The sequence below is a fragment of the Zonotrichia albicollis genome, chromosome 7, assembly GCF_047830755.1.
Source record: "Zonotrichia albicollis isolate bZonAlb1 chromosome 7, bZonAlb1.hap1, whole genome shotgun sequence".
In the NCBI taxonomy this organism is placed as follows: Eukaryota; Metazoa; Chordata; class Aves; order Passeriformes; family Passerellidae; genus Zonotrichia; species Zonotrichia albicollis.
This window is the reverse complement of record NC_133825.1, coordinates 16846866-16870897: the sequence shown is the minus strand read 5'-3', so window position 1 is coordinate 16870897 and position 24032 is coordinate 16846866. Positions and strand designations below refer to the sequence as shown.

General features: G+C 45.2%; 2 protein-coding genes across 6 annotated transcripts in view; one reads left to right on the top strand and one right to left on the bottom strand.

The window, feature by feature from the left end:
• The window catches only part of HERC4 (HECT and RLD domain containing E3 ubiquitin protein ligase 4), a 38626-nt gene extending 27418 nt beyond the window's left edge, over nt 1-11208 (top strand). For all 5 annotated transcript variants that reach the window (XM_074544406.1, XM_005491028.4, XM_074544405.1 and 2 more), the window contains one exon: nt 577-11208. In XM_074544406.1, coding sequence (XP_074400507.1) covers nt 577-785 — 209 coding nt within the window. In that variant the 3' untranslated portion in view covers nt 786-11208. The remainder of the gene's footprint in view (nt 1-576) is intronic.
• Nucleotides 6850-23628, bottom strand: SIRT1 (sirtuin 1). Its single transcript, XM_074544407.1, has 9 exons — nt 22448-23628; nt 20015-20131; nt 18870-19111; nt 17506-17658; nt 16311-16458; nt 13902-13981; nt 11019-11205; nt 9746-10303; nt 6850-8878 (listed from the first exon to the last, which is right to left on the bottom strand). Exons 1-9 carry the CDS (start codon nt 23073-23075, stop codon nt 8556-8558), a joined length of 2436 nt encoding a protein of 811 aa, XP_074400508.1. The 5' UTR covers nt 23076-23628; the 3' UTR covers nt 6850-8555.
• Nucleotides 23629-24032: the final 404 nt, after the last annotated feature.

Here is a 24032-nt window from a genome sequence, read left to right as displayed (position 1 = left end):
TAGGATATCTTTTCCTGTGCTTTGACATATAGCCCACATCCTCCAGGTTTTTCATTGCACAGAGATGGAAATTTGGAGTAGTAACTGATTGTAAATCTGTCAAGGTACTGATGTAAGTGGTAATGTACAGGTGATAAAGTAATCAAAGCTTGCTGTGAGTGAGGATTTGCTTGGAATCGATCACAGATTAGTTTCCAATTCAGATAAATTACTGAACAAACTAATTGTGTTTACAAGATTCTTGGAAGTGCTCAGTAAAAATACAGCAAGTGGATTTTAAGTTAAGAGGTTCTGTTGCATGAAAAACTTTACAGTATTTGAAGGACTGTTTGGTTTCATATGCTAAAATGAAATCCTTTCCTTTATGGATCACTTGTGTTACAGTTATGAGCTCAGATGTAGAAGGTAGAGACAGGGTGAAGTTGTTATTCCCTGTTTCCCAGAGTTCAGAGAGTGTTGGTGTGAAAAGCTGGCCATTGCTGGAGTGATTACAAAAGGGCAGCAATGATTAGAACAGCATAAGTGGCACAGACTGCCTTCAGCTGGTTATCACAGGGCTCTGTTTTTCCTTGGCAGTGTTTCTGACCGGCAGCGATCGGATTCCCATCCTCGGGATGAAGTGTCTGAAGCTGGTCATCCAGCCAACAGGAGGGGGAGAGGATTACCTGCCCGTAGCTCACACTTGCTTTAATCTTCTTGATCTTCCAAAATACACTGATAAAGAAACCCTGAAGGCTAAGTTGATCCAGGCTATAGACCACTATGAAGGTTTCAGTTTAGTATAACTCGAGCAATGAAAGTTCCGTGTACCGTGGGATCATTGAGTTTTCGTGTCTTTCTTGTGGTGGTAAATTCAGTGGATTAAGTGATGCAGTTGATAATATAACTGATTATTTGCAAAAAATGTTCAGTGGTATGGATATTCATGAGAGCCAAAAAAATCATTTCCAAAACTGAGGAGCTGTCTTAATACATACCTTCCTGTACAGAGCCATGTGGATTTTGCCATCTTACAATAAAAATGAGAGTATTGTGAATGGGAGTCAAGTTTCACTAACAAGAATTAACATTTCACCTTATGCAAACAATTTGGCGTGTGAGTGCATGAGAGACTTGCTTCAGTTTTTCAAATCACTTAGTAAGAACATTTAACTTCTTCCCTGATAAATTCACTTGGTACCTTTTCATTTTGTAAATAATAAATTTTTGTGATAAAATAGTTCTGTTCCAATACCGGTATGGTTTCTATTGCTTGTAATTGAATATGAGCTTATTTTATGGCTTTTAACAACAAAAAAAAAAAGTAATCACTCTGATTTCTGAAGATATCTATTTTTCTGGTTTGTTTTAAGAACCTTAATGAAAGTGATTGTTCAAGAGACATTCATGCTCACAATGTACAATCCATGAAGCAGTCACTTTAGTGCCGATACAAAACCGCAGCCAATGGCATTTTTAATCTGTGGATGGACAAGCTGACTTGAGACACTGTTTTCTTTTTAAGGACTGATTCTGTAATTAAGTGGACACAGTTATAAAAGAGGTTAATTTATGATTTGAAACCTCTGCAGTCATGTGTCAAGAATACAGCTGAAAAGAAAAAGGTGCACCTGCCAATTGTTGCTGTCAAGAGGTTAAAACGTTTATTTTTAAATGCTGAAAGCGTAGTTTATGGTTTCTAATAGAATTTTCACTTTTTTCCAGATAAATGCATTTGAAATAACCTTTAACACCCCTCTCCCTTTTTTCTTAAGATTTTATTTTTAGTATAATTGCCCTGAGACAATTGTGCTTAGCTGGACACTTTTGGATTTGACTTTTCCTTCTCTGGTTAAATTCCAGATTTTGTGGTGTTAATGCATATGTGACTTGCAGCTGTGAAACAAATATTTATTTTTTTTAGATTTTTAAATGCAGTGAAAAAATTCAAGCTATAATAAAAGACTTGAATGAAAACCTTTGTTGGTTGATGTGTACGGATGGTTGCAGCAAGCAGAGTTCTTCAGCTGGAGAGGAACTGCAGTGCATTAAATTGGAGAGTACAACTAGGAAAAGCAGGGAAATTGCAATAAGCTATATAACATCCAGTTTCTGTGCTGGCAGTACATATTGATATAATACAAAAAAAAAAAAAGGTCAGTACAGTTAAAATCAGTGTTTTTCCTTAACACTGTTTTTTACAGCTTTCCCACATGGTGTAACCTCTTAGTGATTTCTTTGTATGCAGCCCATATTCCATCTTTTCCAACTTTTGTTACCTGGCTCGGAAATCCTCCCTCTTGGAAAAAACAAGAAACCAGCAAATACTGAAGCAGCTTAATCTCATTGTACATGGAAGAAAGAAAAGGAGAGAAGAAAGAGGAAAAAAAGGTATTATGCAGTCATTTTACCAGGTAATTCTAAACCACCATTTTTAATTACAAAACACCAAAAGTTAGATATTCAGAAGTTAGGAAGTGGCTAATGTAAAATTATCTTCTTCCTTTCTCCCCTGTGTATTATTGCATGTCCGAGTGCTGGGCTTTTCACCATGGGAGTCTTGTTTCCTTTGCTGCTGGTGTTTGCTCAGTAAGAAGGGCTTTGTGTGCAGTTGTGATTTAGTCCATATCATGCAAATCCAGTTTTACCTGTATGTGTTTCATTTCCCTGTGAGATATTCTCTGGTGTTTGCTGTATTGGATTTCTAGTCAATGTCCATGTTAACCTGAAGGGTGACTAAAGAACCTCATTCTGTAGGTGAGGGCTCAGAGGCACAATCCAAGCTGTAACTCTCTTGCCCAATTTAGGATGCACTAAACATCATAGATGTCTATCCCAGTAGTTTGGGATTCAGGAGGAGCATTTTACAATAATTAATTTTTAAAGTATTTCTATTTGATGATTAGATTAGCACTTGATAAAGATTCAGAATTCTCACTGGAGCAGACCAGTTGCATGTCAGCCTTGCCATCATGGCTGCTGAAGGAGAGTTGCTGTTGCCAGAGCAGCGCAGCTGTGGCCTGGATTCCACGTGAGTACAGGGATGGAGGTTGAATTTTCATGGCAGAATCCCCCAGGCTTTTTGAGCTACAGGACAGCAGATGTTTGTCCCTCATTTTCCAGGGCCAAGGTGAGAGCCCAGTGTAGAACTGTTAAAGCAGTGAGCTCTGCTTAAGCACAATGGTTTGTGTCCTTTGGCACTTTGTGGGAGTTGCTGTTAATGAGGCTGTTACTCATCACAGAGCTTTGAGCCATGGTATTCCCTTTAAGAATGTTTATAAACAACTCTGAAGAGGGTTTTAATTCATTGCACTGCACTCTGCTGCAATAAACTTGATAATAAATGAAGCGTAATGTAATCAAATGTAAATCACTGTAAAAGAGGGTTCCTTAAAGGCACATGAGGTTCTGCAGTTAAGATAAATGTAGATAAAATGTAATAGTACAATTTTCAGCACTGGTAGAGAGTTGAACCCCTCAAGAGTGGCTGTGTTGACTTCCTGTGAGCAGCCAGAACTATGTAGTTGTGTATACTGTGAGGAGTTGCCTTACTCAGTGTTTGAAGGGGAGAAGATAAAAGAGGAAAAACAAAATATTTGTTTCCCCTGACAAGGGTCAGGGTCCCGTTGCTTACCAGGTGGATATTTCTGACTTGCCAGGGCAGAGTTGGGTTTGGCTGCACTGATATCAGCCTGCTGCTTTGGTCCTTCGGGCTGCTGTTGGTGCTGGTGTTGGTCAGGGGTGGAGCAATGACTTCAGTAACCCTGGCTGGACATTGAAAGGTGCAGAGCATCTTCTGTCACCGGCTATCTCCTGATTAATGCAGCTCCTCAGAGCCCCAGGAAATGCCTTTGGGTGTTTGCCTGCCCTGTGTGCACAGGTAATCCATGGAGGAGCTCCACCAGGCATCATTTCTGTGCACCTGAGTTCCCTGGCCATGGGACTGAGTCCTCAGGTTTTTATGTTTTCCTGGGGGAGGGATCCAGTTTGTGCCTATACACAGAATTTTCTCTGTGCTATTACCTCTTACACTGAGTGCCTTTCTGTGGCAATGCTCTAACTTGGTAGCTGCAAACCTTTGCCTGTCCCTGTTGCAAAGTGCTGAATGAGAAAGATGTGTTATCTTCTCACCCAAGGGCAGCTGGGGCTGGGGAGCACTGGCCATGGCAGGCACAGAACTGTGCTGAAATACCTCATCCCCAGCCCTGCTGGTCTGAACAGTGAGCTCCTGGGTTTGCACATAACTGTTGACTCTACAAAACAACAAAATCAGGTGTGGCAGGTGCCAGGGTGCCATCAGAGCCCCCTGACATTAGCCAGGACAGCACTTGGCATCATTATTTTTCTCCAGCCAAAGGCACATCAGTTTCAGATTAGGAAAATGAGCTTTGGGAATCTCATTCCACATAGGAAGTACCAAATTAGTAACCTCAGAGTAGCTGGAGTGTGCAGTGCTGGTGGGGATCTCGATCTCACCAGTGCTCCAGGCTATAGGTGGTGGATCCTCACGTGTGCAGTGAGTGTCTGCAGGTGCCCAGTGCCTCCCTCCATGAGCCTCATTGCAGGGGGAGACAAAGGATGGGTGTTCCAGAGACTTCACTTTGAGTGGAGTGCACAAGTCAGGGTTCCTTCCCTTTTCCGAGCAAATACAGCAGCGTGTCTGCAGGGAGGAACACGCTTGGCAGAGTGCAGCTGATCCAGCTTCCAGTGGGAGTTGTCTGCCATCAGTGTGAATTTTGGTGGCCTGATCCTGCACAGAGGTTCTTTGGGACTCTGGGTGCAGCATCTCCAGGGTCTGAGGCTGTGCAGTGTCAGGGGGTCCTGACCAGGTGCCAGTGTGACATCAGGGGTAAGCAGAGGGAGAGGGTGGCTGAAATAAGGGAGCCCTGCAGTGTCTTCAGAGGAGGAGGTGGCTGGAACAGCCCTGCAGGCTGAGTCAGGCCCTGCAGGGATTTCTGCCAGTGCCCAGCAGGGAATGCTCAGTTCTGCTCTGGAGCAGGAGGGTGGTGATGCTCCACAGGGCCTCAGGCCAGTTCCCCCTCTCATTCAGCATTCCTGGGTGGGCTCTGTGGAGCCCAGTGCTGGGAGCTTCCCTAGGATCCTTGTAGGCTCCCTCCAGGCTTGGACTTGGGAGCAGGGCTCTGCCATTGGAAAGGGTGGTGGATAATAATTGTACAGAGCTAAGAAACCCATGGCCAGACAACTAAATCCCACCCAAAGGTGTTTGTGTTTTGTTTCTAAGGACTTCCAGTTTGTGTTTCTGTGTGGCTTTCAAGATAACAGAGTCTGTAGTTGGTGCATTTGCTCTGTGCAGGGCTCTGTCCCGGGTGCTCCCAGGGAGCCTGGGCTGCCTCTCCAGGGTACACGGCAGCTTTGCAGGGAAACAGAGTTACCCTTGCTCTGTGAGAGTAAAAACAACAGTGCTGCACCATTAATCATGAATACTCTTATTTTCCTACTGAGTCCTAGTCTGTGTATTGGAGCTGCCCAGCAGAGTAACCCAGGGTGCAAGTCTGTGGCTTCTCAAGGACTTACAGCTGCCTTGGTGCACCATTGTCACATAGACATGGCCAGTTGTTTTAGCCTGAAATTCAGTTTTGCACTGGGTTTTATTCTCCAGTCACTTTGTACAGGAGTGTACCATGCAAAGAAATGCAGCTGCTTTTCAGTTTGGCTGTTCTGGTTCAGTATTTAAGCAGAGATTACTGAGCTTGAGGAATTCCCCTGGGTCTTCTTTTCTCACTTTTTTCAGTTTGATTCTGGATGCTGCTTTCATTAGATTGTTGTGCTCCTGTAGCCCCTCCTAAATGGATGTTGTCTGTCCCTTTGTTGTTAGGCACTTAAAAATAATACATATTTTCCATAATCAGAAACGCTAATTAAAAATGTACTGAATTTAAGCCAGATCCAAATAAAATACATAGCCTTTAAGAAGAGATTATGAGAAAATGTTTAAATATGGGCTTCTTTAAATACTTTTGCAAGGTCATTATTGTGTCTAATGTACCAGAATAGGCTGGAAGGTGGCTGGGGAATGGCAAACAAATGCTTGTACTTTGCTTTTTTTTCAGGGCATCTATTCAATATAAATAACAAGGGCTAAGGTGCTTTCATAGGGTAGTTGTGTAAATTATCAGGAAAAATAAGTGATCTCCTCTTCTGAGATGGTACAAATTACAGCTGGACCTGGACATGGTCTGCCATGCTTTCATGCAAGGAATAACACAAGGCTGTGACAGCAAATGTTTCCTCATGCCCACCACTGGGCTCTCACCATGTTAAATACTCTTGGGAGACAGCACCATGCTGTGGGGAAAGGGCAGGGTGTGAAATGGAGGAGTGAGAGAGAGTCTGGGGTTCCTCTTCTGTTCAAATAATATTATCAGAGACACAAGAAAGAACAAAATGCAGAACTTCTCCATCTAAGTGCAGAAAAAGGTGCAGCTGTTCTATTCAAGAGGAAAAATGTTTTCAAGTCATTCAGAGTAGTAAGTAATTGATAGAAAAACATCTTGTGTGCTGAGTCTAACTGTTTTTAATACTTTGTGCCTCAGGTATGTGAGTTGTATCACCTCTGGGTTTTTTCCTGCCAATACAAATCAGTTTCTGTGTGAGAGGTGGTGTTCAGTGCAGTGGAACCCAGAGTGGGGAGCTGATTGAACTGGGCCCTGAGGGCCCTGGAAGGGCTCTGGGGTGGGCTCAGCACAGCTGCAGCCCCAGGGAGCCACGGGACAAACCCACAACAATCCAGGGCAGGTGCAAAAAAGCCATTCCAAATGTGACTCCTTCATTAGCCAGGGTATACCTCGACTTTATAGGGCATCTTTGGTAAATTTTAAGGTATAGCTAGAAATTAATGGAAACCAGAAATCAAATGACAGTTTTAATAGACTTTAGAACAGAGTGTACGAGTATAAAACACTGGTTTTGTATTTCAAAAGTTGCAGGAAGATAGCCAGTCATTTTAAACAGTCTTCTACAAAACATATGCCAGTAGATTACATAAAAGACACTATATACAATATAAAAGAGCAGAAACCAATCCTCACTGTAAAAATAATTTAAAACAAAGTATTTCAATTTAAAATATCTCCTATAGCACAAACTAATACATTGTGACATGCAAGTGAAAACTAAACATATTGCATTCTTTATGTAGCCAAATAAGAGCTGTGTTAAATTTGGACAATGAGACGACATGCCAACATTTCCCCATGAATACAGGAGGCTGTTCTTAAGTATTTATTAACTGTTGGTTTATGTTCAAAGAACAGCTACTATACATCTTCCAAAATGTAATAAATATTAAAGCAAAGTATATGAATAATCTACATCGTTGAGTTCATCATTTGGGCCAATGTTGAAAAAGTGGTTTATAGAAAAATGCTGTTTCACTGACTACTGCGCTGTGCAATTGTACAAAACAGTTCTAAAGGCTTGGAAACAATCTGCACTTGAGCATCTGCAACATCCAGTTTTAAGGCAGCCTCGCACTGCAGAGAGCAGGGTGGGAGCGGTGCCGTGCTGTCAGGGTGGAGCTGGCAGCTGGAGGGCTCCCAGCTCAGCCAGGAGCTCAGGCCAGCAGGGGTTAATCCACGGGGAGCCCCTTGGCAGCACCACCAGAGGCTCCCACCGCTGGAGTCAGTCTCTCCTGGGCTCGGTGCACCCGTGAGCACGGAGGAGCAGCTTCATTTCTGCGCCTTCTCACGCTGGGAGCAGCGCTCTTCCAGCTCTGTTTTACACTGGAGCCTTGGCAATTCCTCAAATGCTGCTCTAGATGTGACCGCTGGATCAGCGTGGCAGCCTCTGACTGGGGGATCCTTTCTGTTTCAATGCTGGATTCTCACTGCTAGGGAGCCAATGTCAACAACGCTTCATGTCCACAGGGAAGTCAAACACTCAGCCACCTCAGCATTTTCACAGCACTTCTTGATCAAGCTAAAAACCATTGGATTCCTCAAGTGCTGCTGTCTTGTTTCCATCTCGCTATCTGCTTGCAATTAGGTTTGTCTCAAACATACAAAGGAACTGTTAAAGCAAAAAAAAATTAGCTGCCACAGTAGGTCTTAGAAAATGCCAGTGTTTAATGACAGACTAGGCGTGAATGAAAGGTTTAGCAGAAGCGTGAGAAGATTTTAAATAAACCAAAGTGTTACAAAGCAAGAGGTGTGAAAATACCATTCTTTGGTCTAAATTAGCTGTTCCCTTTATATTAGTTTAACATTCCAATGGCTTTTTCAAAACTGTTTAAAAATAATATAAGCTGAAATTTATTAAGCAAAAATATGTATTATATACATGGATGCCTGATCAGACAGATGAAATTAAAAGTGAACATAGTGACAGTTGTTTAGAATAATCCTAGTACCTTAAAAAAAAGATGAGTTAGTGTTGAGTGCGCAGTAATAGATTTTTATTGAAAAAGGTAAAAAACTAAGCATGAAAATCTGTTTTAGTTATTTATAAACACTACACCCTTATGGTTTTGTTGCTCTAAATTCAGACGTAAACATTCATTCTGACATGCCAAAGCTCCTATTGCTGGTGGGAAGTTCCTGTGACCATCAGCGGTCGCCTCACGGCGCGTTGCGCGGATGCTCCGTCCCCGCAGCTTCGCTGCTCTCCGCCGATTCCTCAGCTGCCAGCTCCTCCTGCTCGGCTCCATCCTCCCCGAAGCCAGGCTCCTCCTCCCGCTCGGGAGCATCCTCATCCTCGATGCCGTTGTAGAACTCCTCCATCTCGCTCTCGTCCTCCACGTCCAGGCTCTGGCTGCGGCAGGAGCCGCTGTCGCTGCTGCTGCCGCAGGAGCTGGAGGAGATGATGTCGTCCTCGGAGTCCGAGTACACCTCGGCGCCGTGGAAGATGTAGCGGTTGGGCGGCAGGAACAGATACTGGGAGCCTGCAACACAGTGGCAACAGTCAGGGACGGGCTGGATACTAAAGCTGGTGGTTAAAATCGATCTGTTTCCAACAGTGGCTCTTAGCTGACAAAGCAGATGGCGTGAAAATGCATTTATGCCATGTATGTGTATTTATTACAAAGGACAGAAGAAATGCTTCACTGGAAAGCTCAGTGTTTCTCCTCCCCTCCCTCTGACACCAAAGAGAATTTACACTGATTGTTCAGCAGCTGTTTTATGGGAACACGTTCCCAGCTAGATTTCCTCCACCCATGCATGACAGAACAGGAGCCCCTGCATGGAGCATCAGACAAAGTCTAAACCCAGCCTTTCCTCTAGAAAATTGCACTTTAATGCCTGACTCCTTACATCAGTTACAGGACTGCACACTGGAGGGCTTCCTTGGAAAGTCTAAACTTTCCTTGAAAACGTGCCTCACTCCAGCTGTGAGATTTTTAAGTCCTGTCATTGCTTTGTCTTCCAGCTCTACTGCAATATCAAATCATGCTCTGCTTGTGACCAGCTTCTGAACCCCTCAGGATCAAACTAACTTTTCTGAAAATACATTTGAAAATGTTACAAAGGGATTTATTTTTTATACCTACCTTCAGCCTCCCAAACTTTGATCTTTTAGGTGAGGATGTAATCACTGATTTTTAAACCAGTTATGAAAGACAAAAAAATATTTCCTACTGGCTTCTCCAAAAGAAATAAATAGTTCAATGAGTTACGTAGACACTTGTCTGAACAAAAATAGCCACCAAAACCCACAGATTGTCTCAAGAGTAACTTATTTATCACTTTAAAGTCTAGCATAAATGTATCAGCCAAAAGGAAGCAAAATACTGAAAAGCATTAACACTTACCATCCAGCCTTTTGCTAATCTGTTCTTTTGCAGATCGGTTTACCCAACACTTCTTCAATATTTCACTCTTTTCTTTATTTTCTCCATCATTAGATCCATTTTCCTTCATTGTTTCAGAGTTCATTAGCTCACTAGCAGGATTTTCAGGGTTTTCTGCTGACACCTGTGTGTCCTGAGGCGTCTCCTCTGAGCAGGTCCCTTTCGTTTCAGAGGCAGGCTCACAGTTTTCTAGCTTACATTCAGGGGGGCGCTGTGACACCACGGCAGGACTGGGCGGGCTCATCCTCCCTGGCGAGCTGGAGCCTTCTGAAATGTTCAGAGGGGTTGGAGGGAGCTCAGCCGAGAGCGCTTCCAGCTCCTTGTGCGGCCGCGGGGGCTTCTCTGTGATTTCCGAAAGTTTCACCGAGTTGTAGCAAAGTTTTGTGTATTCACTGCCCAACCTCTGACACAACTCGTTAATGATAACATCACAGTCTCCGAGAAGCTCCACGTCAAAGTGAAGATGAGGCAAAGGTTCCCTATTGATTAAGATCTGAGGCACTTCATGGGGGATGGAACCTGCAGGTGCAAAAGAGAATTCAAAGGTGGTCACCTGGGTTTCACTTCCAGCAGAGACCTGCTGAGAAAGCTCAAGCTTCTCTTCATGCCTTCACTTGGAACAAGACAAAACCAGCCAGGTCAGGAAGAAGGCAAGCCAGTCCCAAATTTGACAATGGCGGTTTGAGGTGCTGTGACCACTGTAGCCTGCTTAGATGGATTTTTCCCCTCCATTTTTTCCAGTTAAAAGCATTTCTCAATCACTGAGAAACACATGCACAGAAATACTACAGTAATATTAAAAATTAAAATTAGTACTAGAATATCTTCAAATTATGTTGATTTTGTGCATTTATTTTATATACTTAAGTGCACATAAGGAATTACTGATTTTGAGATGCTTCCTTTCTAAAGCCTTCAAGCCTTTCTAAAGCATTTCACAAGCATGGAGAAAAATGAATCTTAGAACTGAGCCATTCAGGTTTGAGAGAGCAGTTTTTCAGGTAATAATTTAATTACCTTGAGATTCACCTGAAGTGTAGAAAAAGCATTTAGAATTTTACTTTCTTAATCTTGCATTTCAGCTTTACATAGGCAAGCAGCTTTAGTCTTACAATTTTGTAGTGCTCACTGAATTGAAGCAAAGATGTTCCTAAGAGCTTGGAGTTTGTTAACTGAGAATCCCACTTCTGATCCAAAATTTGCAAAGAAAGTATTACCAGAGACAGTCACTTACTTGGGATCAATGCTACTGGTCTTACTTTGAGTGAAGACCCAATGACAATGAGGAGATCCACTTCATTTTTGTCGTACTTCATGGCACGGTGGAACTGCTCAGGCAGGTTCTCCCCAAAGAACACAATGTCCGGCTTCATGATGGCCAGAGGCTCCTCGGGGGGACAGCGGGGACAGCGGGGCACCACCTGCACACAGCAGCCCTGTTAGTGCCTGCAGGAACACCCTCTGAAACACTGACACCTCACAGCCCTGTCAGTGCCTGCAGGAATGCCCTGTGAAACACTGACATGTGCACAGCCCTGTCAGTGCCTGCAGGAATGCCCTGTGAAACACTGACATGTGCACAGCCCTGTCAGTGCCTGCAGGAATGCCCTGTGAAACACTGACATGTGCACAGCCCTGTCAGTGCCTGCAGGAATGCCCTGTGAAACACTGACATGTGCACAGCCCTGTTAGTGCCTGCAGGAATGCCCTCTGAAACACTGACACCTCACAGCCCTGTTCCTGCCTGCAGGAATGCCCTGTGAAACACTGACATGTGCACAGCCCTGTTAGTGCCTGCAGGAATGCCCTGTGAAACACTGACATGTGCCACAGGCACTTATTTTGGCAGAGACAGGGAAGTTGCAGTGATATTTCCTCATTTCATTGTTCTGTGGATGTACAGACATCTACATTCTCACTGCTGCCTGCAGCACTGCTCAGGGAAATAAAGCTGCAGCAGGAATAAAGAGGGAGAAACCAGGCAGGTCTGTAGCACAAACCAAAGTCCAGCAGTCGTGCTCAACACCAACTGAGCACACCTCCCATTGGACAGGAACAGATTTTTCATAGTCTAATTGAACAAAAACTGAGATTTCACTTTCAGGTTCCAGTGGAGGATTTGATACAAACCCTGTCCTAATCCAAGAGTCTTGTGTAGAGCTTCACCTGCAGTTTCTCCTCCAAAAGCTTACAGGTGTTGCACCCACAAAGCTACAGGGCACTGTGGCAGGCAGCTGGCCAAGAGCATCCAGCACAAGAACAGAGGCCAGAACTTGCTTGGTCTCCATTTTAAACTCTTCTAATTCCTCAGAAACAGAGGAGAATCCTGCTTCACTAACCAAAGTGGCCACTAGTCAGATTTGTGGAGAAGTAGATTCCCTTTTTTCCTGAGCCAGGGAGTTCTCTGATCTTTGGGACCTCTTTCAATTCTTTCCTATCTAAGGACTTTTTCAGAGAGAAGAAAAGCAAGAAGGTGAGTGATAGATCTACAGACAATACTGAGCCATTTCCTTCTGAAAGTTCAAGTTTTTTCAGCTGTAGTGCTAAAATATAAGACTTCACAATAAATCCAAGGAGCTGCAATCATATAGAAACCATTACAAGCTAGAAATTAGAGCTATAAAGGTGAAAAGATATGTACATTACCTATTGGAATAGAAAAATACCTGAAAACTGACATTTAAATGCATAACAAGTCTCTACTATACAGAGAACAGCTGCAGAAAAAATAATACAGAATGTTGAAAGTTTAAATGAAAGAATTAATTTTATGGATGCCTGCAGTGGGACAGAAGACAATACTCTCCAAATCAGAAAATATCACAAGTAGAAGGCCTTCCTCTAGTGTCAAATGATCTTTCCCAAAAATTCAAGTGTTTGAACAAAGAAAAGCCTTTTGGGATGGATGCCTTGTGGGATAAGAAGCAATCTGGCACAAGAGCTAGGAACTGGTGTGTGGAAACCTTCACCCTGTACCCAAGCAAGAAAGCATTCAATAATTCCACAGTCAAGGGAAATCACCTAAAGGATTCCCCAAAAAGGAGCAGATGGCGAGAATGAGAATGGCGAGCCTTGAACTTTCCCCTCAGATCTTTATATATTAGAAAGAGAAACTATAACTCCAGCCAGCTGGCTCTGGAAGTAAAGGAGCAAAAAATATCTGTAGGATGTTCTTAAAAATACTATTCTTAATAGCAGAGTAAACCAAATTTCACATTCAGTAACTCAGTGTTACAAGGCTTCAGGCTTATGAGATTCACATTTCTTAAAGCTTTAACTCAAACATCTCTTCTGAAAGGTTTTCACTGAATTCCATTTCAAATGTAATGCCTGAAGGATTTACATCCCTTCCACGTTTCTCATCTAAAATTGCAACTGTGGACTCTGAAGCATTTATCAAAAAAACCAATGAGCCTGCAGAAGGAGTCCCCTTTCATTTGCATGAACAAGATCTTTTTGATCACAGAATCATCTCCTCTGTTCCTTCAAAAGAAGGGGAAGAAGAGCAAAGGCACAGAGGGTCCCTCCAGGTCAAAGGCAGAGCAGAACCAACTCCTGCCTGGGTCCCAGGACACCCAGACATGGGAGTTTGGAACATGGAATAGTTCAGGAGTGCCAGGAACACCAACACCCCATCTGATCCTTGCTCTAGCCTGCTCTGTGGTTAGCAGTTTCTCCATGTATCAGCTGCTGTTTGAAACACATTTTTAATACAGGAAAACACATTTTAATAACATCCAGCGTTATAAGAGGCTAAGAATGCTTTCTCAGTGTGACTCTAAATTCAGATCAACACAAACCAGGTATAAACCCAACTTTCTGCTTACCATTTAACCTCTATGTTTTATCAGAAGAGCTGTTAAAAATGGACTATTAAGGTTTTGTTCTGATTTTTGCCATTACCTAATTTTTGCAGTACAGTATTTGAGTACAATTCTGAATACCAGAGGAAATGCTAAAATACAGAGAGGCACTTTGAAATACATGCAGAGATATGGAGGCTTTTAAAAGCAGATCTAGTAAGCAATCCCAGTATGATGGTCCAGGGTTTAGTGTGGGGTGGTTTTGAGATAATTATTTATTAGAAAGCTGCAGTGAGTTAAAGTAGATTTTTTACCTGATTGAAAATATCTCCTCGAACAACTTCGCAATCAACTTTGTATTTACAGATCAGGCAGGAAGCTGTTGCAAAGGAACCTGAGGGGAAAAACCCAAATGGTAGCATCAGGATTTTCAGTCATTCTGATCTGGTCTTATGCCCAAGCTGTTTTCACAAAAAGGCTGTTATGTTGCAGTGCTACAGAAATCAGGCATTAAAAAGGTAATGTAAAATTAAGAGAGATCCTTGTAACGCTAGTTGTTGTTGTTGTTCTAGGTGTTAGTCAGCAGAAATCTTGTTTTAGGAGTAGCCATACACCACATGCATGCCAACACAAATGATTCTGTGTGCTCTCATTCCCCTGAGCTGTGCAAGCACAGACAAGGAGAGAGAACAGAAAGTGCCCTTCTCATTACACAGCCTCAGCAGCACAGGAACCCACAGCAACTCCACACAGAGCACAGAATTACTGAGGAAATGCATTAGGAAACACAATATGCTTTCAGGGTATTGTATCTGGGTAAGACAAAGAGAGTGAAAACACAGAAAAACCTGGAGCAGACCATTTCTGAGCAATTGGCAGCTCAGCTCTGCTGATCCCTGCAGGCCTGCCAACAGCACAGCTTCTCCAGCCTTGCTCAGCACTGCAGCTCCCCAGAGCGAGGGGTTCCAAGGGCTATGGGAGGTGTGACAGTCATTGGCTCATCCTAATTAGCTGATTGTAATAATGCAGAGCTTCATACAGCACATTAGGGATGTCTGTCAGGCTCACAGACCCAACTCAGAGGCATCTGCTGCCCTTCTCTGCAACTCCATGATGTGAATTATTGCTCACCAGCAGAAGTTTGGTGCCCATGCATGAGCCATTCCCAGGCCAAGGCCTCTGCTCACTCAGCTCCAGCAATGGCAAGGAATGCAATCTAACCCCAGATGCATGGCTTGAATGCAAGAGCCATTTTAAATACAGCAGAATGCACCTCAGACACCACAGGTCTCACAGCAGGAACTGCACTGCAGGTCTGCAGTGACAGATGGGGCTGAAGGCTCACATAAGAACTCCCCAAATCACTGCAAGGTTCTTTTTTAGCTGCTCATGATTAACTTGCCATTGCCCCAGCCACAGGAAAAAGTAGAATAAGTAGAGCAGTGTGAGCCCCCACAGAAGAGTTTTGGTTTCTCTCCAGCCACCATCATTAGGCAACAACCATTGGTTCAAGAGCAGCAGCTGTAGGTCAGATAAAGCTTGATGGGCTCAAAATAACCTTTGCTAATTTCCAAAGGCCTCAAAATCTCCAAGTGCACAAGCTTTAAAGCATCTGTGTCATTCAGAATCACTTTATACAGGACAGACACTAAAGATGGTCTGTGATCCATCCCTGCAGTGTGCAACTGGAAAAATGGGGAGCTTGAGCACAGCAGTGATGTGCAAAAACCCAGCCAGGTAAGGGGTTTGTGATAAATGCCTCAGATGAAATGCCAGCCAAAAGAAAACGTGTGACACACTGAGCACAGATGGAAACCAGCCCTGGGGCTGCTCTGTGCTGCCTGGGCCCTGCTCAGAGCACTGTGCTTGCTGTGCCTGGAGAGCCCAACCCCACAGATCTGCACTGAGCTGAGCTCTGTATGGAAGCCACGAGAGTCTGGCCCCTGGCAAAGGTGCAATTAGATGGATGGGCCTTACAGTGCTGCTTTTAGATGATTTATGTGTCTGAAGTTTATTAAATGATCCAAACATGCATTTAAGAACTAATTTTCTGAATACTTTTCTTGAAAATTAATGCTTGGACTCTCAGCTTGACATATGCAAGCCCTTGGAAATGGAAAGCATATCAAGCAATTAAAGCAATTCCACTTAATTAAGCCTCATAATTACAGAATCTGTATGACACTGAAGGTGTAACAAGATGATCTTCAGTTCAACTGAACTGGTGATTAATCCTCAATGTTTTATACATGAGGTGGAGTCACTGAAGTGTCAGGATATTTTCAGATTTCAGTGGAATATAACCTAAATAAAGAGTCAGATAACACCCAGATAACACCTCCATTTCTTGGGAGGAATGGGATGGGCAGTGAGAGGGACCTCTGGCAAGACTGGTTCCCATGTCATGCTGTCACACAGATCAAGAAGCACTAAATGCATTTTCAAAGTTACAGTCTAAGCTTGTGCCAACAGGGTGTGGATCTTCACTGATACACAGACCCACCATCAAGCTCAATTCCTGAAAGGAGTTATTTCTACTTGAAACACTTCTGAGTTAAATATGCAAGCTGTCTAAAACAAAACTTCAGCATTTAAAAACCAGAATATTTGTTGGCAAGAGACAGGAATTCAAGGAAAGAAAGTTTAATTCCAACAGTGATTACCCTGTCACATGCACCAGTAAGAACTCCCACATGGAAAATAAGTGACACTACAGCACTAACCATGGCACTGGATTATCCTCTGGATCCCTGCCACCTGCTCCAGTGTGTCTATGTTCTGGGTGTAGTTGCGAAGGAGTTTTCCTTCTTTATCCATCAAAGCGATGAACTTGTGGCAGAGGGATGGCTGGAACTGTCCTGGGTAGATTTCCTGGGGAATTCAGCAGCACATCAGACACTGCAAGTGGGTGCAGAGTTTCCCTGAGCTGGGCACTGTCCCAGGCCCTCCCCTGTCCCTCCCTGTGCCCTGGATCCAGCTCCTCTCCCACTGCCCAGCCCCTCAGCCTGGCTGCAGAACTGCTCCCTGCAAGCTGGGACTTGGCTTCCACACAGCACTAAAGCAATGTTCAGATCTTTTCTGGTTTTGAGAATTATGAACTAGGAAAGCTTTCTCTCCTTTGCTAAGTATTAAGTGAACTCAATATTTGTTACTAGAAACATGTATTCTGATGGACAGAAAAGGAGGAGTGAAAAGGCAGAAAAGTAAAAAGTATCAGCTAAATTAGATTTGGACTTTTCTGGTAAAACCTGTCTGTAGACAGGTTTCAAGTAAGTCGATTTTTTTGCTTGCTGTGGTGTTTTCTGGTTGGGGGTGGGTTTTTGTTTGTGGGGGTGGTGTTTTTTTAATATTAAAACCCAAAGAAACCAAGTATACTAATGAGCATCAAAATTTGTTAGTATCTGGATAGGAGGCTTTCAGAGAAAGCCAAGCAGAAGAAGATTGCATTGGTTTTCTTTTCCAATCTTTGTAACAGGACAGACCAGTAGTATGAATTGTAAGAAATGGAAGAAAGAATGAGCACAACTAGTGGTGGTTGATTTTCACAAGTCCTTACTGGTCCTGTAGAAATTCTTATGTCTCTTGGGTTTGATTTCTTTTTGGTCCAAAGGAAATTGAAGACTAAATGCAATTGGGTTTGGTTTTTTTTTTGTTTTGTTTCTCCATATGTCTACAGTTTCTACAATTCCTTCTTGCCTAAGAGACATAATCACTGCTTTTGATACTGTTTAATATCACTGAGATATTTTCAACCATCTGAAATGGTTATTTATATCATGAACTCACAACAGGAACAGTAAAATAAGCTTTAAAAAGAGAGAATGTTGCTGAACAGTTTCTATTTTTTATCTGAGTTATGCATTTTAATACTGTCACCTGCCTTTACTGCCCAAGACAAGAACTGCTGGAAATCCATACCTTTGCAAACTTAAAAAACGGCCTGGGATCCTTTCTAAAGTATTCTATATCAAACATTGCTTGAGGATCTGGAAGGTCTGGGAAGTCCACAGCAAGGCGTGCATAGATGCCATCCCTGGATCTGAAGTCAGGTATTCCACAAGACACTGACACCTGAAATATATTTTTGCAGTCTGAAATAAGTGAAACTACATATTGGACCATAAAGTGTTACTCTGGGAAACCACATTTCTGTATGCTCAGTGCTCAGAAACACTAAGAACAAAACCAGTCTGGGTTCTCTGTATTTACTTTTCTTTTCTTTTTTCTTTTTTTTTCCTTTGGTCCAATATAACAATTCCCAAATCACAATCAGGAGAAACGGCACAGAAACAAAATTTGACAAGTGGACAAAAATCCCTTTAGTACAGTCTGCACAGGTAGTAACAGGGTACCAGAACTTGCTTTTACCACTGGAAGTTTTGTAAGATGTGAACAAAAATTTAGAGCATTATTGCATTAAATTTAATTATTAATTGTTCACTGATCTGCCAACACAGGCTTAGATATGGTGGTTGATATTTTGAATTTTTTTACAAGCTAACACAGTAACAGAATAGTCTTGCTTTTAAAAATATATATATTCTTACTTCTGAAGAATAAACCCCTTTTGATAAAAGTTGTTTATTGATAGACATTAAATATCAAAGCATTGCAGCAGTCAATAAGGACTGAAATGATTGTCTCAGACCACCCCAAAACAGCATGGGAAGAGGAGGAGAAACAGGTGTATGCAAGTATGGAGAGAGCAGGACTGGGAGTAGCAGCGCTCTTGTAAAAGCTGATTGGAATGACTCATCTGCTCTGAGCTGTGTCACACCATCTGTGTGTGAACAACAGAAGCAAGAAGTGATCTGGTGCACAGGTACAGAGCTGCAGATGTGCAGCAGTGCAGAAATGTTCTTTAGTGAGTAACTTTATCCCATCACAGAGCACCATGTGCTGAAAGTAACATTCAGGCTGCAGAAATCTGACCAAACTGTCCCTATGATCATCCTCCTCCTCTGCCCCTCAGCTCCTTTCTAATCCTATTCTAGTCCCTCAAGCTCCATCTGGGATTTTAGGAGATCCACTGGGATTGTTTACAAAAGCCATCCCCTTTGTCTGAAAACTGGACAGAAAAAGTGCTCTCATTCTGTAACTGTTTAGCATGGGAGAGCTGTTTGCAAGTTTCTATGTCTAAGAATATTTTGTCCTGAGAGGAGAGAGGTGTGATCCCCAGTGAAGCTGCAGTCCCTGCAGTGGGCTGGACTCTCCCCCAGCACAGGGACTTGCTCCCATCCCTGCATGCTGCACTCAACAACCAAAATTGCAGCAGTACCTACCCCAGCTCCAGTCAACACCATGATCTTCTTGCACTCCTGCAGAAGTTTCACAGCATCATCAATGGTGTTAATGTCTTTCCTCTTCTTCCTCTTTGGTGGCTCTGAAAGGATGTTTATCACGATCTGCCACAGAGTCATGTCATCCAGTTCAGGTGGGGGGATGGTTTCTGGGAGCAGGTCCCTCAGAATCGTCCGTGGGTCTGTACCTAACATGAGATGCTGCTGAACAAAAGTGTAGGGACCTAAGGAAATTAAAAAATACAGATATTTAAAACTGCAGATGATCATAGTTATTGTTCCATTTATTAATGTTTGCTAGTACAGTTTCATGAATCCAATTTAATGCTCCATTCATCAAACCCCCTGTATTTTGGCCTAAACTCTGAAGTGAGAGCTGGGTATTTTATTTATTTATCATTATTTTATGTTAACCCATGAAGGATTTCATAGAAAGTCAGTCAAGTAAAAATCCCAGTTTGCAGCAAACTTAAAACTCTTTTAGAGGTGCAACAGGATTTTCACAATGTGTCTCCATTTGTACTTTCCCAACATTTGGTATTTACAGGAATAAGCTGAAAACAAACAAAACCAAACAAACAACAAACATGCATTTACTTTCCAGTGGTATTATAGACCATCAATCTAAACAGACACATAGAGCCCAGAAATCCATGGATTTTTGTTGGGTTTTGGTCATCTAACACAATGTCTGAATTATTTCAGACATTACCTCCTCAAGCCATTAAATCAATCTTTTCAAAAACACTTGAGGTGAGGGCTCACTGTCCTAAAACCACACATGGATCATCTTCTTGAACCTAAAGAATGAATACTAAGTAGGCAGGCTCTAGAAATATGCCATAAATTAGTCTAATTTAGTGAACTTGTGTGTATGCTTTTAACAGGGATTGTGGCAGGATTTGTACTCAAGAAAAAAATAAGACATTGACAATTTTAACCAAAACACAGCAAGTTTCATTTTGAAACTCCTTAAATAACATACAGAATACAGCCAGCACCTCTAAGCTGTTCAGAAGCACTAACTGCCAATATTTTTGCAACAGGAAAAATAACTGGAATACTGGGGAGGATGAAGTGGCTGTTCAAAGGCAAAGAGCATCCCAGAACATGCTCCAGGCTTTTACCTATACGTGGTCTTGGGGTCCAGTCACTGGAGCTGGCGTGTGAGGCTCTGTCTTCTTCATCACTGTCACAGGAGTGGAAGCCATTGGCAATGATTTCATCGCTGAGGAGGAAGTTATCTGCAAGACAGCACGAGCAGGGGGTTACACTCCAGCCCAGGGGCACAGGGTATCTTCAAACAGATCACAAAAACAAAAATCTCACTCTCAATTGGCAGTTTTGTCACTTAGGCACAGAAAGTGTCTGTTTTTCTTCACATTTATAGATATACTTCCAAGCTGTTGGTGGGTTTGCTAGCTCAGTGCTGGGCTTCAGGGGACTGCAGGCTGGCCTTGGTGACAGCTCATTCTCTGAGGTGTTGGGCATTGTGGATATTTCACCACAGAAAAAATCCAAACCTTTTAAAAGTACAATTAAAGAGGTCTTTCCCCTGCAATTCTCACTGCATTCAGCTCGTTGAAAAACTGGGTGAAATGAAAACATGTCACCATTGCAGACAGATCTTTGACTAGGTTTTAAGAGCATTTTAACAGCATTTTGAAAGAAACCCACAAGCACACATTTGCTACAACAAATTCACAGGATTTGGCGAGGGTGTTACCTTGCAGCTGAGCTGTATTTGCTGACCACATACACAATTTATGATACTTCAGTTGTGACACAGAGGATGCTGCCCTGAGTTTCTCTCATCCATGTGCCCCTGCAGCTGGTGCCAGTCACCTCAGCTGAGCCTGTGGCCTCAAGCCAGAGAAACTCAATCTAACTCCACCTCAGCCCGCCATGAACCAGCCCAGGGCACAACAAGGCACTTGTGTTACTGAGCTCACACTGAAGGAAATCTGCATTCCAACCTGAGCAGCTTATTAAAACTTAGACTACTCAACCTTTTTTACTGGCCTTAGTAGAAATAGCCTCAGCACCTGTAGATTCAGTTGCAAATCTAAGATATTAACAAAGAACAAATTTCAGTCATGCTCTGTAAAGCAAAGAATCACTAACATGGTTCTCAGCCTCTTATCTGAAGAACACCCTGCACTATTTTAGCTGTTATTCCACCTGATTCTCAAATAAAGAACACCACAAAACACCATCATTTTTTATTCAGAGTTTGTGTTCTTCTCCAAGTCCTTCTCCTTGTTGGCATAAATACTTTATTTCTGATTAGAAAAGAAAGAGGTCAGTGACAGAAATTTGTTGTTGGGTCTTGCTGTCTTGTTCCTCTGAGGCCACAGGTGCTCACAGACACTACTATTATTAATCTATTTATTTACAGCATTTCAGTTCCATCTCGTTATGCAAGAAGTCAGTGAAGATACTGAGAATTTTGGAGCAGGAAAAAGTGCATTAGCACACACCAGGAACTGCGAGGTGCAAGTTTAACTGGAGAAACCTTCATGGCTTCTGTATCAAGCAGCAAAGCTTACATTGTGAAAGGCTCCTCACACACAGAGCCTGGGATTTAGGAAACAGAGACAGATACAAGCAGGATAAAGTAACAGCTAAAACTGTAACACTCCCTGAGTATTCCTCAAAGGACAGAAGGGGTAATGCTGGCCAGAACTAAGCCAGGCACAGCAAAACAGGAAGCCTGAGCAAAAGGCTTCGTGTAAGGCACTGGTCAGAGATCACTGGCTTTGCTCTGAGCTGCTGCAATGGAGGATTCAATGCTGAGGCTGTTCCAGGTTTGTTCTGTACCTGTTCCTTTCCGACTGCTTTTGCACAGACAGAAAGTTTCTGTAGAGTTCTACTCAAGAGTTAAAGTATCTTTAACTGCATTCCAGGATAAAATGTAAAGACTGTACTAGCAGAATGCAGTGTCCGATATATTTTAACATATCCTTCCAAAAAAAAAAGCCAAAATTACCAACTCCAACAAAACACAACTCAGACCTGATCAGTTTATACTGTAAGGCACTTTCACAGTGATGCTGCCCACCAGTACACTTCAAATATGATCTGAAAGAATTTAGAAAGATTATAGTTCAGTTTTCTGCTGCACTCAAACCTTAACCAAGACTGTCACTTAGAATTCTTTAGCGAACTAGTCAAGGCTGCTGCTCCTGAGCCTGTGTGCAAGTTTCTAAGGATCAAAAATACAATAACTAACAGGACAGAGATTATGAAAAGGAAACGGGGCTTATCATTTTCCATTTTAATAACTTGTTGCCAGCAGCACAGCAGAGTGACCGTTTCCAGGGCTGCAGCCGAGCCGCTGTCCCCGTGCGGCACAAGCCGTGCCGGGCCGTACCGTACCGTGCTGTACCGTACCGGGCCGGGCCGGGCCCGGCGCTGCCCCGGCCGACGGAGCCGCAGGCCCCGGGTTCGCTCCGTGCGCGGGGCCGGGCCCGCAGCGCTGCCCGCGCCCGGCCGTGACACCGCGCCCCGTGCGGGGAGGAGGGGAGGGAGGAGGAGAGGAGGGAGGGGTCGGTCCTCACCGGGATGCGGGGCCGGCACCGCGGCCGCCCCGTTCGAACACTGCGCCCGCCCGCAGCCCAGGGCCGCCTCCGCCGCGTCTTCGCCGAGCGCCGCCTCCGCGCCCTCCCCCTGGTCCCGCCGCGGAGGCGGCTCCGCCCGGGGCAGGCCCCGCAGCCCGGCCCCGCCGTCCGCGCCGCTCCGCGCCGCCGCCGCCTCGCCGCCTTCCTCCCGCTCCGCCCGGGCGCCATCGGCCGCCGCGGCCGCCTCCTCCCCCGGCGGCTCCGCGGGCACGGCGGCGGCGGCGCCAGGTGCGGGCGGCGGCCCCGCGGCGCGGTCGGGGCGCGGAGCGGGCGCGGCGCTCCCCGATCCGCGGCGGTGCCGCTTGGCCGCGGGCTCGGCGCTGTCGCTGCCGGGGCCGGCGGGGCCGCGCGGGCGGAGCGGCGCAGCGTCCCCGTCCGCCATCTTGGCGCCGCCGCAGCCGCCGCCCCCCTCGCGCCCGGCCCCCCCCGCCCGCCGCGGGCAGCGCCGCCGCACGTGACCGCGCCACGTGACCGGCAACAACAAACCAGAGCACGTGACCGGGGGCGCTGCCGGCGTCACGTGGCGCTCGTGCCGCTTCACGCCCCTTCCCTGCGCCGGCCCTGCCATGGCGGCGCCGGGAGCCTGAGGGAGCCTGAGGGGGCCCGCGGGGCGCCGCCGGCCCGGCCCCGAGCCCTGCCTTCTGTTCCCGTCCCTGCCCGTGTCCCTCACAGCCCGCCCCTGCCGAGCAAGGACCGCGCGCGGTTCCTCTGCACTCCCCGGTCGGCGGCTCCCGGCAAATGGCGGCTCCGTTGTTCGCTCCTCGGCAGCCGCGTGAGGAGCCCTCGGGGCTCGCTCTCCCTCAGGGTATCGGCCAGACCGTGCCCCTTCCCGAGGGCGACCTCCCCACTGAAGAGCCCTGTGCTGGGCTGTGCGGAACTTGGCCGGGGGAGCCCGCCCGCCGGGGCTGCCCCTGAGCGCGGTGGCAGCCGCAGAGCGGGGCCGGGGGCTCGGAGCTGAGGGTGAGGGTCGGGGTGAGGGTGAGCCCAGGGCACGGCCCCTGCCTGCCTGCCCGGGCAGCGCTCCGGCACCGCGGCTGCTGTAAGGGATCTCCCCGTGTGCTCCGGGATAACACCTTGGCCCCACCTGGGGCTCTGCATCGCTGAGCTCCGGGGATGCAAGAGCTATTTTAGGGGGTCAGCACCTGTCTAAACCGGTGCTGCTTTAGGAAAGGAGCCTGCGTGGTGTAGGAGTGACCCAACGGTCAGCGGCCAGAGCTGGGGTTTGTTCGAATCCCGGCCCCAAACCCATGGTGTTTCCCAGCTCTGCAGGGCTGTGCGCGTTGCTCTCCCTGCTTTCCCGGGATCCCTCGTTCTGTGCAGGGTCGGAGCAGCCCTCGGTGCCCCAGCTGGGCCATCCCTGCCCAGCGAACAGGAGGTGCCACGCCTGGGCTTCCCGTGGCGTGGTTTCTTTCCACCTGGCAGTTTGGACTGGACAGAACTCGGCCTTTTTCCCAGGACTGCCACCAACCTAGAATTTTGATCTAACTTTCATGGATAGACATTTAAACACTGGTTTGTTGTTACT

Coding starts and splice junctions, on each gene's coding strand:
- SIRT1 (XM_074544407.1), bottom strand. CDS start 23,075: ATGGCAGGGCCGGCGCAGGGAAGGGGCGTGAAGCGGCACGAGCGCCAC. Junction 20,132..22,447: donor GGTGCCGGCCCCGCATCCCG/GTGAGGACCGAC, acceptor GCTGTCTTGCAG/ATAACTTCCTCCTCAGCGAT. Junction 16,459..17,505: donor CGTTTTTTAAGTTTGCAAAG/GTATGGATTTCC, acceptor TGAATTCCCCAG/GAAATCTACCCAGGACAGTT.